This window comes from Electrona antarctica, assembly GCF_951216825.1.
Source record: "Electrona antarctica genome assembly, chromosome: 6".
NCBI lineage: Eukaryota > Metazoa > Chordata > Actinopteri > Myctophiformes > Myctophidae > Electrona > Electrona antarctica.
In genome coordinates this window covers 41,806,356-41,823,809 of record NC_136811.1, presented here as the reverse complement: position 1 = coordinate 41,823,809, position 17,454 = coordinate 41,806,356, and the positions used below count along the sequence as shown (strand labels likewise).

Here is a 17,454-nt window from a genome sequence, read left to right as displayed (position 1 = left end):
ATACAGAGAATTCTGAGGGTCCTTGACGTGAAAAAGATTGAGCACCACTGATATAGAAACAGGTTTTTCAGATTTAGAATCCTTTTTTTTTTTTTTTTTAATCGACCTCAGTCCTAAATGGGTTAACCACACAAATCTTGTTTTGTACTTCATCCTATGATGATGATCACGCAATAGCACAATAGCAGATCTACCATCTCACAACATGTACTTTGTGATGCACTGTGAGCTTGTATATCTGTTATTTCTTACTATTATTGGAAGATTTTAATAGTAAGTATTTGTATTCATTTGCGCCTATATTCACATGCCCAAAATAGGGACGCTATGTTGAAAGTGGTTAAAAGACATACTGTACTCACAGCTGAGCTGTATAGTATGTATACAATTGAACTTGGCAAGTCCACAAGGGTTTAACTTGAGATTAAGATATACAGCTAGCAAAAGGTCAGTGACACTTTGTATCCCCCAGAGCTGCCGTTGTGCACCGCAATAATAGGGACTTTAAGCAATGACTGTTTCAGGACAGCGACGCTATGCGGAAGTACAGCGGCTATGACGCCGTCTCCGTAGCTGTCAAAATCGTTAAGCAAACAGCCGTCGGCGACGGCGACATTGGTTCCCATGGTGACGCGTCTATGCAGCATGTGTCAAACAAAAACACCCCGTCGCGCGTCAGCTAACTTGCCGATATTGCTTAATTCTTACATGCGCTGGACATGATCAGCAGTGGAAAGAGGAAGTTCACAGCATAAGAGAGGTGATGGAGCAATCGGTGTAAATGTATGACAGCTATAATTTCAATAAACATGGTTATGACATGGCGTTGTAGACACTACGTGTAAGTGTAGGTTCTCCCGTAGTAGAAAGGGCTGCGACGGAGAGCAGGTTTATGTATCGAGCACTGATCCATTTCCGGTTGCCGTATCCGACTGGCGTAGCCGTCGTTGCTTAAAGTCGCTATTGATTGTGCAACTGCAGGGCAGCGCTCTGTGCATTTGCATTAGTTAAAGTACAAGAAGATCATTGTTTGTCTTATTGACACTGAGACCACAGGACCTAATGTTCACTGTACATTAGGTCCTGTACACAATTACATACATAATTGTATAGTTCCTGTTTACCATAATGCATCTAGAATGCAACACGTTTCAAGATTAGGTCTCTGTGCATGGTGACCTTTTATTGGCAGCTGATGGTTGAAAATGGGGTGTTTTGTGTGTCAGGTTTTCCCTAAGAAACTGGTGTCTTTTTCCACTTGGATCGACACCACCCGCTGGGCGCGGAACACCTGGGCCATGGCGGCCATCTTTATCCTTACAATGGTGGACATTGTAGATATGGTGAGTCTTTTCTCATTTCGTTACACAACCTCCAGGGTGCTTTAATGTGGAGATCATGCCATGAACTGGCTCTAATGCATGGGAGACCATTTTATAGACAGAAATGGAGCACCGAAGTCCAGACATCAAAGTATTTGGAGCAAGGTTGGAGTGGAGCAAGGTTAATTAAATAAGGTTAGGAAGCGAAGACCGTACGGTGGACTCTATGTTGCTCCATGGAAGGAAAGAAACATGCGCAATGGGCTATATGCAGCCAACACTTCCGCGTTCGGCTTCCTTTGTCTCAATTGCGCATGTTTCTTTCCTTCCATGGAGCAACATGGAGTCTACCATACGGTCTTCACTTCCTAACCTTATTTAATTAACCTTTGAGTGGAGTGAGAAGAGATTGCCTCATTTGGTGATGGGTGGGGCTACTAATTCACCACACCTGTGGTAGGACTATAAAGGCCCAGGTGTAACCCTCAGAGCAAACATTTGGTCTCATTTTGTTTATAAATGTTGAAGGGTGAAGAGGTAGAAACCTGATTCTGTCCATCTTGATGCGTTAACCCATTTTGGGCGGGAACCCCTTTTGGTGTTAGCATCATGTTATGCTTTAGCTATTGAAAAATAGCAGATCTACAAGCTCATAGCGCGCCACCGAGTGGCGCGCTACAAGCTTGTAGGTCTGCTATTTTTGAAAAATCGAAGAACGACTGACATAGAAACAGCTTTTTCAGAAAACTGTCAGGATGTAGAAGACATTTATAGAATCTGATCTCAGGTCAAAATGGGTTAATATAATTCAATCATCATCATGCCCATCATTTATTCACCATCCTCAATAATTATTCCATGTAAACCACAAGCCGGTCTGGTTCTGGTGCTCTAATAGGCACACTGGTGTAAGGGTGATATACAACCAGCAAACTTCCTTTATTACTACTCCATAACATCTGTGTTTAAATAACTTTTATTTTCATTTTCTTACTCTTTGGATAAATTAGTAGGCTACTTTTTCACAGCCAGTTGATGCTTCATATCCATAATTATATGAGTAAAATCACTGGGGTGATTTGTTTATTTTTGGAACACAGTTCCGATCTAAGATTTCTCACGCTGTACTGTCTTGCCCTCGTTCCCTTATTTTATCGCTTTTCATCACATTACCATTGCTTTGTCTCTCTCTCTCTCTATCCCCCTCTACCTCCCCTCTCTCTCTCTCTATCCCCCTCTACCTCCCATCTCTCTCTCTATCCCCCTCTACCTCCCCTCTCTCTCTCTCTATCCCCCTCTACCTCCCATCTCTCTCTCTATCCCCCTCTACCTCCCATCTCTCTCTCTATCCCCCTCTACCTCCCCTCTCTCTCTATCCCCCTCTACCTCCCATCTCTCTCTCTATCCCCCTCTACCTCCCCTCTCTCTCTATCCCCCTCTACCTCCCCTCTCTCTCTATCCCCCTCTACCTCCCCTCTCTCTCTCTCTATCCCCCTCTACCTCCCATCTCTCTCTCTATCCCCCTCTACCTCCCCTCTCTCTCTCTCTATCCCCCTCTACCTCCCATCTCTCTCTCTATCCCCCTCTACCTCCCATCTCTCTCTCTATCCCCCTCTACCTCCCCTCTCTCTCTATCCCCCTCTACCTCCCCTCTCTCTCTATCCCCCTCTACCTCCCATCTCTCTCTCTATCCCCCTCTACCTCCCATCTCTCTCTCTATCCCCCTCTACCTCCCCTCTCTCTCTATCCCCCTCTACCTCCCATCTCTCTCTCTATCCCCCTCTACCTCCCCTCTCTCTCTATCCCCCTCTACCTCCCATCTCTCTCTCTATCCCCCTCTACCTCCCCTCTCTCTCTCTCTATCCCCCTCTACCTCCCATCTCTCTCTCTATCCCCCTCTACCTCCCCTCTCTCTCTCTCTATCCCCCTCTACCTCCCATCTCTCTCTCTATCCCCCTCTACCTCCCCTCTCTCTCTCTCTATCCCCCTCTACCTCCCATCTCTCTCTCTATCCCCCTCTACCTCCCCTCTCTCTCTCTCTATCCCCCTCTACCTCCCATCTCTCTCTCTATCCCCCTCTACCTCCCATCTCTCTCTCTATCCCCCTCTACCTCCCCTCTCTCTCTCTATCCCCCTCTACCTCCCCTCTCTCTCTCTATCCCCCTCTACCTCCCCTCTCTCTCTCTCTTTGCCTGTCTCTCTCCAGTTGAGTTGTCAGCCCCGAGACCCCATCACAGACAATTCCACTGTAGCTCCACCACCCTCCTCCTCCACCTTGTCTGGCCCAGAGGGCTGTGTGGAGAACCCCAAGTATTACAGCTACGTGGCTGTGCTGGCACTCATGGCAACCACCATGCTGGTTCAGGTCAGTCACATGGTGAAGCTCACGCTCATGCTCCTCATCACCATAACCACGGGCATAGTCAACATCTACAGCTGGAGGGACATATTCGACCGCTACGACATGGCCCGCTTCCAGGACTACAGGTGAGAAGGAAACTGTGTGTGTGTGTGTGTGTGTGTGTGTGTGTGTGTGTGTGTGTGTGTGTGTGTGTGTGTGTGTGTGTGTGTGTGTGTGTGTGTGTGTGTGTGTGTGTGTGTGTGTGTGTGTGTGTGTGTGTGTGTGTGTAATGCGAAAGTAATGTACAATTGAACGAATAGAAATGTTATATTCTTCACTATTTTCCCCAATGTTACATCCCCGAGCAATATCCCCTAGTTTCCCTTCCTCCGGCATCCACACACAACTAGTGTAACACTGCCCTCTAGTGTTTCCAATTGCATAGTATTTTCTGTCTGGGAGCCAGCTGATTTACCAGGATTTGGACCTAATCCTAGATCAGCTATCCTTCCTAATGGAGCCAGTCACCCAAAATTAGACAGGACATGTGATTTTTTTCTATTCATTTCATTAAGGTCCACAGAATGAGAGGCCTGCTTTGCCGGAAACATCGCGGAAAAAGGTTATGGCAATTTTTGTATACCACACCATAGAAAACTTATAAAGGCAAAATCTTCCAACTACTAAAGCATGATGCAATTTGGAAAAGTTTGCCTTATATTGGTTGTCTATGGTGTGGTATACAAAAATAATTTTGCGATGTTTCCAGCAGAGCAGACCTCTCATTCTGTGGACCTTAATGACCAAATTAATAGAAAAAACACAAATAAAAAGTACGGCATGACATCACAGGTTAAACTCTATTCCATGAGCTTTTGGTCCTGTGGCCCCCTGACTATAATGTTTTTTTTAGTAAGCTTGTGTTGGATTTACATTTATATTTAAAGTAATGAACTGATTAGTCAGTTAGGTAACGTTAGGTGATTGTGTCACATGATCACATTTGAGCAGAATATAAGCTGAGGATTGTTTTGTTTGTGCAGTGATCAAATTACAGGTCCAAGTCATCAGATTTGGCTAGCTGTAATATAACCAACAAGACAAAGAACCACAACATGGATTATAGCTATACAGCCATGCATTAGCATAGAGGCCGCCTGGTAATCGGAAGGTTATGTCTCTGGGCCTAACAGTTCACCATCGGTGTTCATTTACATACTTGCTATCTTGATAAATAGTGTGTGTGTGTGTGTGTGTGTGTGTGTGTGTGTGTGTGTGTGTGTGTGTGTGTGTGTGTGTGTGTGTGTGTGTGTGTGTGTGTGTGTGTGTGTGTGTGTGTGTGTGTGTGTGTGTGTGTGTGTGTGTGTGTGTGTGTGTGTGTGTGTGTGTGTGTGTGTGTGTGTGAACATTATGAAAGAATGCTTATATTTTGCATCAGTCGCAAAACTAAACCTAAGAACCTTAAATGTATAATTGAAATGACAAATGTAAGGTTTTTAGGTCTAGTTTGGAAATGTGTGAATGGGAAACCCTTTGCCTACATCACTTGCAGTGAGCAAAATGGATATAGATCTGTGTCTCCCCCCCCCCCCCCCCCCCTTTGATTTCAGGTCATCCCTTGTTCCCTCTAAGTTCACAATGACTATCATGATTTTCATCACAATGGTCAGCTTCTATTACTTCTCTCGCCATGTAAGTACACAGTCTGCCACAGTTGGCCGTTCCTTCACAATAACATGGTCATTATTAGTAACATTGTCTGCAGTTGGCCTCTAATATCATCCTGGGATCTTTGGCTAAAGGTGGAGAAGCTTGCACGCACTCTGTTCCTGTGGAAGATTGAGGTCCACGAGCAGAAGGAGAAGGTGTACGAGATGAGGCGCTGGAATGAGGCACTGGTGACCAACATGCTACCAGAACACGTGGCACGCCACTTCCTGGGTTCCAAGAAAAGGGATGAGGTAAAGACGAGCACATCCACCGACTGTTATTGCTGAAGAAGACTCGGCAAACACCTAAGCGTTAAACTGTCCTGTAGACTACAAATCTGAGAATGTTAATGTGTAGACATAGACGACGTATGTTCTTCCCTGCCGATGACGCCTTATCATGCCTTTTTTAATATCAATTGAGTACGGTGCATCCAGTACTCAATTGCTGCATCCAGTTTCCCCTCATAACACTCCCGTTTCGGTCCGGTGGGGGAAAAAACAGAACAAACCGGAAATAGAAAATCTTCTGGCTTATGCTTTCTATGGGGACACAGCTTCTTAGAATGTAAATATCTCGGATTATTCTTTTTAGACCAAAAACAAGCTTGGTTTGTGGCTGATTTATCTAAAGATAGTATTTCGCTTACAAAAACGATGTTTTGGGTGGATTAAATGACAATCGTGAGACATGTTAAATAGCAGATTTTTACTTCCTGACTCAGCGGTGTCCGGCCAAAACAGCTTTTGAGTTAAGAGCCTCGCTCTGAGATAGTGTATGGCAGCCTGCACCACACTAAGCCACCACTAGATGGCGGTCAATGATTTCAACCTATCAAACCCAAATATTTCCCCTTTTTAACCACTTTATTGTTGTTTTGTCTTGTCATCTTGTAGGAGTTGTACAGTCAGTCCTACGATGAGATCGGTGTGATGTTTGCCTCCATCCCCAACTTCTCTGACTTCTACACAGAGGAGAGCATCAACAATGGAGGAATTGAGTGCCTCAGGTTCCTAAATGAGATCATCTCAGATTTTGATAGTGTAAGTGTAGCCGAAGATTCATGATCTTAGCCTTTTCATTTGTGTATCCATTTAGAATAGATCCTGAAAATCTGCCTGATTTATTTGGTAACAGTAAAGCTCTTTAATGATCAACACAGATATTCTAGCTCAGCGATTCACAACCTGTGGGCTGGCGCTCACTGATGGGCTTTGAGGATATTGCAAGTGAGCCCCCGAATAATTGGCAAAACACTTTCTTTGAATATAACACTAATATTTAAAATGTTTCGCTTTAGAGAATTGTCCCTGGAAGTGGTCCCTCCCTGGTCCCGAAAAAGGTTCTGTTTTAGTTTCTATCGGTAGAAATAACTTTGGGTCTCCGTCTCTTGACAGCTGCTGGATGAGTCTCAGTTTCGCTGCATCACCAAGATCAAGACGATCGGCAGCACCTACATGGCTGCATCCGGGGTCACCCCTGACATCAGCAATGGCTACGCCTGCATCAAGGTTAGTGTATTCACAGCCCGTGTAGCACAGGGAACGCTAAAATGACCCCTTGTGTAATAGACTGGCAGCTAACCAAACTACACCCCTTGTATTGCGCAACTATGAAGATGTGAAGAAAATATATATAGCTGTCGATATAATACTTAATTACTTACAATATCATTTGTTTTTTAGTAATGTTTTGATTGGTCTTTCTTTTCAGCGGAAGGAGGAACTGTCAGATCGAGAACGCTGGCAACATTTGGCGGACCTGGCAGACTTTGCTCTGGCCATGAAGGTCACGCTTATGAACATCAACTACCAGTCGTTCAACAACTTCATGCTGCGCATAGGTCAGTGATTATCTCTGTGTGTGTGTGTGTGTGTGTGTGTGTGTGTGTGTGTGTGTGTGTGTGTGTGTGTGTGTGTGTGTGTGTGTGTGTGTGTGTGTGTGTGTGTGTGTGTGTGTGTGCTACTGTGTGTGTGTGTGTGTGCTACTGTGTGTTATCACACTCATTTGGGTATTTTTGATCTGCAGTACTGTATGTAGTACAGTATGAAGATCACAATATGTATCCTTTTCTCCAGGTCTGAATAAAGGCGGAGTGTTGGCTGGAGTGATAGGTGCTCGTAAGCCGCACTACGACATCTGGGGGAACACTGTGAATGTGGCCAGTCGTATGGAGTCTACAGGGGTGATGGGGAACATCCAGGTAAAATCTGCTCGATTTTTAGAGGACACTTAAAAGTACACACCTTACTTCTACAAATAGGCAGACTAGACTGTCTGAGTGACGCAAATCCTGTAAAAGGCAGTAGATTTATTGTAGGTAGGTATTCGGCCGACGGCATACATGACTGCCTGCCTTTTGTCTATATAGCATGTGCAAACTTTGTTGGTAGAACCCTTTCAAGCTTTTCACAAAATCTGAAAAATATACACCTACTAAATGTGTGGTGGGGTTTAAGTTGAATCCTGAAAACCTGACAGAGGAATGAGTATTATCTTCTAGGTGGCTAGATTAAACCTATAGACAGTTTATATCAGGGGTTTAACATCAGGAGGTTAGCTGTTGCGCCTGTTCTTCACAGGAATTGTGGCTCTGGACTGGCTCTGGCACAATAGAATGTTCACACACACACTACAATGTTGTCTCTGTCGCCCCCAGGTGGTGGAGGACTGCTATAATATTCTGAAGGACTATGGCTTCCGTTTCGTACGGAGGGGTCCGATCTTTGTCAAGGGAAAAGGAGAGCTACTCACCTACTTCCTGAAGGGGAGAGACAAGCAAGGCTCCTTCATCAATGGCTCGTCTGGCACTCTGCCACATCAGGTGGTGGACAGCTAAGAACCTGACTACTTGGGCCTATGAAACACAAACATTGTACAATAGGCCTACATGACGCACACAAACACGCTCACACACACACACACACACACACACACACACACACACACACACACACTCCGCCAATCAAAAATATTATTTCTTGAATGCATAGATCATGGGCAGAGGAGATATTTTTTTGACAATGAAGATCTTTGCCTATATGGAAACATTTTTGATACATGCACTCATGTTGACAGAATGTTTACAAGTAATGAAAGCAATTTTGAATACTACTGAAATGCTCACTTGCAGACCTTGTCACTCTGCTGTACAGTTGGACATTTGTTCATTCTCCAACAAAACGCAAACTGACAGACACTGGCACTGCGTTTGCCTTGTAACGGGGCACGCTTTCATGAAGTCCCAACAACGCCATCTACTCGGCACTCTAAAACCAAAATGGCTTTTGGGCTGAGGACCTAATTTTTATTCACCCTTTACCATTTTATGAAATACTTCCCTGATGTGGAAAGAAATGGACCGAATTGTGTTGACATTTTCTTACTGTTACTGACGATGACAATTTATTTAGCGTTAGACAAAGATAGGCCAAAGTGTGAGATGATGCAGATTGAGTTGCCACCTGCTTCTGCCTGTGTGTATGTGTGTGAGTGCATGTGGGTGTGCGTGCGTGCATTATTCATATAGTATTTTCCCTCTTTATTCCAATCTGGATACCAGTAAAACAGTCGGCTCTGAATTGAGACAAAGAGATGCCACCGTCCTGCCCTCTTGGGTACTGTGGTTTTCTCGTGGCCTGTGGACTCCCTGTGTCACGTCACTGCTATGCCTGTGTCTCATCTGGGTCTCACCTGGGTCTCACCTGTGTCTCATCTGCTATGCCTGTGTCTCATCTGGGTCTCACCTGGGTCTCACCTGTGTCTCATCTGCTATGCCTGTGTCTCATCTGGCCTGTGGACTCCCTGTGTCACGTCACTGCTATGCCTGTGTCTCATCTGTCGACAACTGGGGGACCACCAAGCTGGTGTGGGACCCTCGAGAATGAAACTGGAGATATTGGTCACATGTTGTGATTGTTTCTGTGCCTCTCTGGAGCATTCATGAGCAGGGAAAAATTGCACATGATTGTATGCGTTTTTGTGGCTGTACCGTTTGCATCTGCACATGTGCTAAGTTGGGACAAGCGGGATGATGGCAATCAAGTCGGAGGTTAAAGGGATTTTTCACTTTCAAATGAAATGAACATAAAAAAATAAAAATAAATATAAAAAGTAATGGAAAAATCATGGCCCCTCGCACATTAGGACAATATCGGTCACTAGAACCAAGGATGTGTGTTTTCAATTAATCTATCGTGGTTAAAATGGAGTTTGAAGGTGAAATATCCCTTTTTAGAGATGATTGCGGAGGCCAAGTGTAATGAAGTGCAATTCAAGGACACCAATCGGGTTGGAATGTATAAGAATGTTTGTTTTATGTGAATGTTGAGGTGGACAGTATTTCGGGAGAGTTTTTCTTTTTTGCCGATTGTAAATCCCACACGTGTTGAAGGTTGGATGAAAGTGCAATAGTTTATTCTTATACAACCTTCATGTTGTCCTCCCTTAAGGTGAAGTAAACATTCCTTTAATTCATATTTTTATATTATACTGTTTAAGCTTCATTCCGTTTAAAAGAGGACAGAATTGTTCTTGTTGTGAATACAGTTTGGCCAATGTTTTATTGATCTGATCTATTTATTGCAGGGACCTTTTTTTTTCTTTTTTTTTCTGAAGCAGATAAAATGTGCCAATGTTGAAGGAATGATTTTTACTTCTATAGAATCTCAGGATTGGGAACAAAATAGCACTTTTGAATGATCTGTATTCTGTAATCTATGTATTTGAGTCTGGGTTTTGGTCAAGTCAGGCTTTTTTAAGTATAAATTAAATGCCATCCTCCGAGTCCTCGTGTAAGACGAAACACACAACAGCCAAAATGCTGATCTTTTGGTGGCTATATGGCATCAGAAGAATGCAGTTTAAATCCTAGGCTTCAATAATAACAATAATAATTCATGCATTATTAGAATTATTATCAAATTGTAAGTTTCGTTCCCTTTGGGCTTACTGTCAATTTTGTTTGTGAAGTGCATCTACTTATTGGTTCTGACTGAGCAGCAGACCAGCCCTGTTTTTTGTTTTGTTTTGTTTTTTACTTTGGCCTATTTATTGTGTACTCCCATTTGATTTTATTGTTTTTCGTCATGAAGTGAATTGATAAAAAAAAAAGAAAAAAAAACTTGAACCTAAACCTTGAATCTAATGTCCTCAAGTCTCATGACTCCTCGTACTTAAACTAAACAAAATACATACATACATGGATGCACCTGGGACGTATCCTCAGTGATGTATCCTAAGGTCATCGGGGTTTCGGGTCTCCCAACATCATACCCCTCACTCAGGTGACCCGGCCGGGGTGATCAAGTCCCGACTTACGTCCCACTAGCTACCCTCGATCAGTCCCATTAGGGAAAAACCAGGGCCACACAATCCGTTCTTCCTGAACTACTCTGCCGGGACTGGGAGGTACCATTCTGGCGCGTGGAAGGACTAGGCTCTGTGGGTTGACTCCTGTCCGGGCCCCTCCTACGTCTCACCAGGTCCACTCCTGCTCTCACCAGGTCAGGCCCTGTGCGTTGCACCAGACTCCCAGCACCAGGCACTTTATTCAGGAATGGTGGATTCTCGAGCCGCAACAGTTCCGCAGGCTCCACCTTGCCCTTGGTGGTAAAATTAAAGTAAAAATATGATGACATGTATGTCACTGAAGGAGCTGTTTATCTGCAGTTATGTATCCTGGTTGCAGTGCTCTTGGGACGGACGGTGTCGCACGTTGAAAATAAACAGATCTACATGCTCGCAATGCGTCGCGCTGCGACGCAATGTGAACTTGTAGATCGGCTATTTTCGTCACACGACGCCGTTGTACGAAGAAGTGTTCTGTTACATCAGGTTTTTCCGCAGACAGTAAACATGAAGTGAAAGGAAGCCACAGGACTTGAAACTTGCCTTCCAGTAAATGATGCAGCAGCAGCCAGCAGGGGAATACCGTAGGTCATACATGGGCAACATGTATGACCTACCTTCACTTATTGTGGCCCTCAGGTTAATGTCAGAATACTTATATATTGGTTTCAGCTGTTACAATTCCACAACATGCAAACATGACCCGCTTTAATTACTTCAGTCTAAATTAGTAGCTCAATGCTTCAACACACGTATAATTAAAGGCATTTGAAATTACATAAGAATGTTAATTTTCTGGATACCAATTCAAAAATAGCAAAACATAATTCAAGATTTCAATTCGAAAATAGCAAAAATAGCTGCGACGCGTTTTGAGCTTGTAGATCGGCTATTTTTGCTACGACAGCAATGTGGCCCCTCTGGAGTGAGTGTGGAGATATAGTGGCCCTCTCCATCGTCAAAGTTGCCCACCCCTGCCGTAGGTTGTTTGGCGCACTCGATGAACACATATGCAGCAGCAGGACGATGGGCTTAATCTTATCAAGGCGCAAGTTATGATATCGCACCACCACAGTATACAGCCGAAATGTATACAGACGATTGATTAATCAAGGTAAGCAATATCTCAGTATTTTCTTCTGTTTAGTAGTGGGCTTAACTTAAAGTGCAATTCTTCTGACATTTTTGGGGAAATTATGACACCCATGGGCCATGATCCATGTTTTTTTGGCAACAATGAGATCTGCCGTGACATCACACAGCCAACTACCTTGGATGCCCTGCTGACAAACCTTATTGAAGGTAACCTGCTGCCTTCTGCCCACATCTGGATAACATCTCGGCCCGCGGCAGCGAATCAGATCCCTCCTGAGTGTGTGGACCGGGTGACCAAAGTCAGAGGTTTCAAAGACCCCCAGAAAGAGGAATTCTTCAGAAAAAGACTGGAAGATCAGACGTTGGCCAACCAAAGTGTTGCACACATTAAGACAACTAGGAGCCTGCACATAATGTGCCATAATGTGCCACCAGTGTTCTGTTGGATGTCTGCAACAGTCCTGGAGAACATTCTGACTGAAGCCAAGATGAGTGAAGAATTACAACCTGATGTGAAGAGACGGAGGACACTCAAGGAGGAGGGTGAAGGTGACATTCCCAAGACCATGGTTGACGTGAAGATAGGGAAGATGTCCAACACTTTGGCTGAAGAAAAAACTGGAGATGCATTAAAGAATGTGTTTGAAGTGAAAATAGGAGAGATGTCCAAGACCAAAGTGATCGAAGTGAAAAAGTGGGAGATGCCCAAGACACTGGTGCAAATATACATACACTTCTTGATACTCCAGATGAAACTGATGGATCAAAAGTACCCTCAGCAAGATAAGGATCAAGTCATTCTGTTACTGGGGAAACTGGCCTATCAACAACTGGAAACAGGCAAACTGCTTTTCTATGAGAGCGATCTGAAGGGCTGTGGCATTGATGTTAAAACTGCCTCTGTATATTCTGGCATGTGCACTCTGATCTTTCGGGAAGAGAAAGGCCTGTACCAGGAGAAAATGTATTGCTTTGTGCATCTGAGCATTCAAGAGTTTCTGGCTGCTTTGTACGTCGCCGCCATGTTAACTGATGGCAGGGGAGCGACATGGCTCAGTGGACGCACCAGTTGAGCATGCGTCAGCAAGTCTCCTGTACAAGAGTGCTGTGGACAAAGCATTAAGAAGTGACACGGGGCATCTAGACCTTTTCCTCCGTTTCCTCGTTGGTTTTTCCGTGGACACCACTCAAAATCTCCTTCAAAGCCTATTGAGACATTAGCAAGCTTGGGGTCAGTCAAGAGACAAGTGAATACATTAAGGAGAAGATCAGGGAAACGCCTTCTGCAGAGAGATGCATCAACCTGTTTCATTGCCTTGGTGAACTTAATGACCATTCGCTAGTGGAGGAGATTCAAGCCTTCTTGATCTCTCTGACAAAAACCTTTCATCTGCACAGTGGTCAGCATTAGTCTTTGTGCTGCTGGCCTCGGAAGTGGAGTTGAAGGTCTTTGATCTAAAGAAATACTCCAGGTCCGAGGCAGGCCTCCAGAGACTGCTACCAGTAGTCAAAGCCTCAGCTTTGTAAGTACAGTAACTTTACTTTTACACATTTGCGTGCTTCATATCTTTTTGTTTTATAAGCAGCTGACACTGACAGTGTTTCTTATTAAACATCTTATACTTAATGCATATATCATGTTGTCCCATCTGTTGATTTAGATTGGATGCCTGTAATCTCTCAGAAAGATGCTGTGAAATACTTTACCCGGCCCTCAGTTCAAATGCATCACAGTTAAAAGAGCTGGATTTGAGCGACAATGACCTCCAGGAGTCAGGAATCAAGAAACTCTGCATTGGACTGAAGAACCCACATTGTAAATTGGAGTCCCTAAGGTGACTTTAGTTTCCCTGGTATATCATGTTATGAGTATAACCTATATAAAGTATTGAAATCATAGTTAATGTATAATGTATGTTGTCTTTGCTAGGCTGAATCGTTGCAGCATCAGTGGAAAATGCTGTGATGCTCTGGTCCCAGTTCTCAGTTTGAATTCCTCAAAATTGAGAGTCCTGGACTTGAGTGACAATGACCTGCTGGACTTTGTTGTCAAGGTGCTTTGTGGTGGACTGGCACAACCACAATGCACACTGGAGTGTCTAAGGTATTGTCTTTTCTGAATTCCTTTCACCATAATTTCACTTTACGATTTGTATAATTTCCAAACAAAGCCTACGTACTTGTTGAATGAAAGTGTTCTTTTTGTAGATTTCCATTCTGTGGCATCACAAGGGAAAGCTGCAATGCTCTGGCGTCAGCCATAGAGTCAAACCCTTCATATTTGAAGGAGCTTGATCTAAGTTATAACCACCCTGGACAGTCAGGCGTCAGGCTGCTATCCGAGCTGAAGGAAGACCCAATGAACAAACTTGAGAAACTCAGGTATAAGCATCATGATGTGTATGTCACACTTCGCTGTTTCCACATGCGAAGAATTGTGTCTGGAACCAGTTTATGTTGATTTCATTGTACAATCGTTTTCTGACTTATCTATAATACACCTATTAACCTGTGTTATTTGATAAATGCCATTTTCTTTAGGGTTGACCACGATGCCGACTGCTGGCTAAAATCTGGTCTGAAAAATTGTAAGTAGTTTTAGGACTTACATAAGTAATAATTAATTGAGCATTATTTTTAATGACATCCATTAACAAAAACATTACCCAACTAACAGAATTAAACAGAGTGCTGTTTTGTGATATTTGTTGATGAAATTACACTTTTATGTTGAAATGGAGGTCATAATATCAAGTGGCACAATATAGCCTATTCAGGCATAGGGCTAAAAACTAGCGGCAGTGGCATAACCACATGGCTATCAAATTCATAATTATCTGTAATGATCAGAATTTGTCGTGCCACTGCATGTGACAGATGCGTAATGACACAAGTCTGTTTTTTGGTTGACCTTTTTATGAAAATGAATTAGTGACTAGTTGTGATTAGTTTCTCCAGAGAATTCACATCACTAAAGTGACATCAAAGACCACATTACTATTTAATAAAGGGTGTGTAATTTATATTATGTAATACTAGTAATGCTTATTTATTAATGTCATATTTGTAGACTAATATCTAACACAGTGATATTAGTCTGGCCATGCCAGGCTACTATAATCTAGCAACCAAAAATGCCACAATAAAGCTTTTGTATTAGGATTTTCAATAATGGTAAGCATACAGTAGTTTATTTGTGATTATAGTTTTTGAACTAAAATCAACCATTATGTCAGCCTTCAGGTGGCTTTAACATCATCTTCCTTCGCAGTTGCTTGTGACCTAACCTTGGATCCAAATACTGTACACAAAGAGCTGACGCTGAGTGAAGACCTGAAAAAAGTGATGAAAGGAGAGCACCCAGATCATCCTGAGAGATTTGAAAGCTGTGCGATGGTTCTGTGTAAAGAGGGCTTGAGTGGGCGTTACTACTGGGAGGTAGAGTGGAGCAGGCATGCCGGAGACTTGGCTGCCTACGTAGGGGTGGCATACAAAAGGATTCCCCGAAAAGGAGGGCAATTCCGTTCTCTCCTCGGACGCAACGAGCATTCTTGGAGCATCCGCTGTGCCAATGACAACTACATGGCACGGCACAACAGGCAGAACACCATCATACCTGTCCCTGCTGTGTACTCCAATCGACTGGGATTGTATCTGGACTGGCCAGCAGGTATCCTGTCTTTCAAAGGGCACCTACGGACGGCTGCAATTCGAAACTGGCCCCTGTAAAATCGGAATCCCTCAAACACGAATGCAAGTGGCAGCGGTGGCCGAACGGATAGCGGCGCGGTCTTGATACCGGAAGGTTCCTAGTTCGAATCAGCCGTCCGACACGTTAAAATTACCACCGCTGAAGTGCCCTTGAACAAGGCATTGAACCACTACGATGAAATGTGTTCTATGAGCAGGGCCTGGCTGGAAACAAGTTCTTGAGCTTAGCCCAGATACCCTGGGTAAATATAGATTTCATTTCATTTCATTTCATTTCGAGGACAACACAAGAGACGGTCGCGGCCACACAGCCAACTCAAGGTACGGCCACGGAGCCGACTTGGGGACCCAACACAAGGACAACACAAGAGACGGTCACGGCCACACAGCCAACTCAAGGTACGGCCACGGAGCCGACTTGGGGACCCAACGCAGCTCCTCCAAGGAAAACAAACAAATTAACGGAGCTGAACGTGAATCCCCCCCACCGACCACCCCTTTTTTTCCCCTCACTGTATATGTTTCTTTTCCCTTTTTACCTCCTTTATGATGAATTCCTGTTCTGTCTATAGAAGTGTCTATTTGTACGTCTCTAAATGTTTTGATGATTTGAACATGGTGGACCCTATTGGAAACAAGTGTAATGCTTAATTGGGTCGTCCACTCACAGTTAACAGCCTTTGTATTGAGTTTGTGCTTGAAATGTACTGTAATTCTGCAAACTGTTAATACATTTTTCAATCAATCAATCAATCAATACAGCGTCACTTCAAACACGCTGACCCATTTGCACACATTTCAAACAAAGATTGAGGCGCCCGTATATGCCGCATTTAGGCTTTGGGCTGATGACTTGATCCTCAGTATCCATTTGTCCAGTAGAAAAGCCATCCTCTCTTTAATGTCATTCTTTTGAAACAATCTGTAGGAGAAAATGACATTATCTGTGCTCAGTTTTGGGGCGGTGACGTCATAGAGTGCACTTAGTGTGGCATATTTACGAATGACATTGAAAGGTAATTAATTCATAAGCCTATGTGTTGTTGGTCTACACGTTGATGCGTGTGTAATAATAAAGCTCAAAGGACCAATTTTGCCACTGGGGAGCCCTCGAGACACTGCAGTGATGCACGCACACTGGACAAAGTGGACATTGGACAACCACAACTTTTGAGTAGGGTCGGTCAGTGGGGTCAGGCACTCAGCATACCCGGGGCACAGTATGGCACAGCACACTCGATTTTCGAACGACAGCGCACCTAGTGCACTGAATAAACAAACGACGAGACGGCACACCAGTGCGAATTTCTGAATGCACCCTAAAAGAACTGCATTTTAAGCCTTCGCACTCTGACCCCTGGCACCTTCATGTGCATCCATGTTCTGTATATACTCTGTATTGTTTTATATTTTATACCTACATGTGATACAAATATGCGCTATAATGACAATAAAGAGGAACTTGACTACTCTACAGGACTACTGTAGTTTTCTAGATTGATTTTGGTTTCATTAAAGGAGCATTCAGTGATTTGGAAAACCACCCAGTCCGCCCCGGTAACAAAATGTGCACATGCACGCTCTACAGTGGGGGGAAGTGCAACAGGCCAACAGCATGTGCACCAAGGCCCGCCCCCACTCGATCATGATTGGAGGAAGGCCCCACTCATCCTGATTGGATGAAGGTTTTGCCACCCGCCACCAAAACTGAAACTAGGGTTTTTTGACCCCAGGGGCTCACTGGGGACAGGGAGGAACTCCTTATATGGTCAGCACACTCTATAGTAGGGAGGATTATCCAGAAAAAAACGAAAAAATAAGTGATATTTGAATTAAGTCAAATCACTGAATATACCTTTAAACTCTTTCTAGACTCAAATCCCAATGGTGTAAATGGCAGTAGTTTTATCTGTGCAGCCGTTGTCT

At 43.9% G+C, this 17,454-nt stretch overlaps 1 protein-coding gene and 1 pseudogene across 4 annotated transcripts in view; both read left to right on the top strand.

Moving 5' to 3' along the window:
• Positions 1-10,529, top strand: part of adcy3a (adenylate cyclase 3a) — a 79,832-nt gene extending 69,303 nt beyond the window's left edge. For all 3 annotated transcript variants that reach the window (XM_079504116.1, XM_079504115.1, XM_079504114.1), the window contains 9 exons: positions 1,227-1,343; positions 3,529-3,809; positions 5,274-5,355; positions 5,466-5,624; positions 6,270-6,416; positions 6,771-6,884; positions 7,087-7,216; positions 7,452-7,576; positions 8,033-10,529. In XM_079504116.1, the coding sequence (XP_079360242.1) occupies positions 1,227-1,343; positions 3,529-3,809; positions 5,274-5,355; positions 5,466-5,624; positions 6,270-6,416; positions 6,771-6,884; positions 7,087-7,216; positions 7,452-7,576; positions 8,033-8,212 (1,335 nt within the window). In that variant the 3' untranslated portion in view covers positions 8,213-10,529. The remainder of the gene's footprint in view (positions 1-1,226; positions 1,344-3,528; positions 3,810-5,273; positions 5,356-5,465; positions 5,625-6,269; positions 6,417-6,770; positions 6,885-7,086; positions 7,217-7,451; positions 7,577-8,032) is intronic.
• Positions 10,530-11,918: 1,389 nt separating this feature from the next.
• Positions 11,919-15,546, top strand: LOC306925095 (NACHT, LRR and PYD domains-containing protein 3-like; annotated as a pseudogene). Its single transcript, XR_013792520.1, has 6 exons — positions 11,919-13,340; positions 13,479-13,652; positions 13,748-13,921; positions 14,026-14,199; positions 14,359-14,405; positions 15,089-15,546. The product of XR_013792520.1 is annotated as an NACHT, LRR and PYD domains-containing protein 3-like (transcript).
• The last annotated feature ends 1,908 nt before the right edge of the window (positions 15,547-17,454 follow it).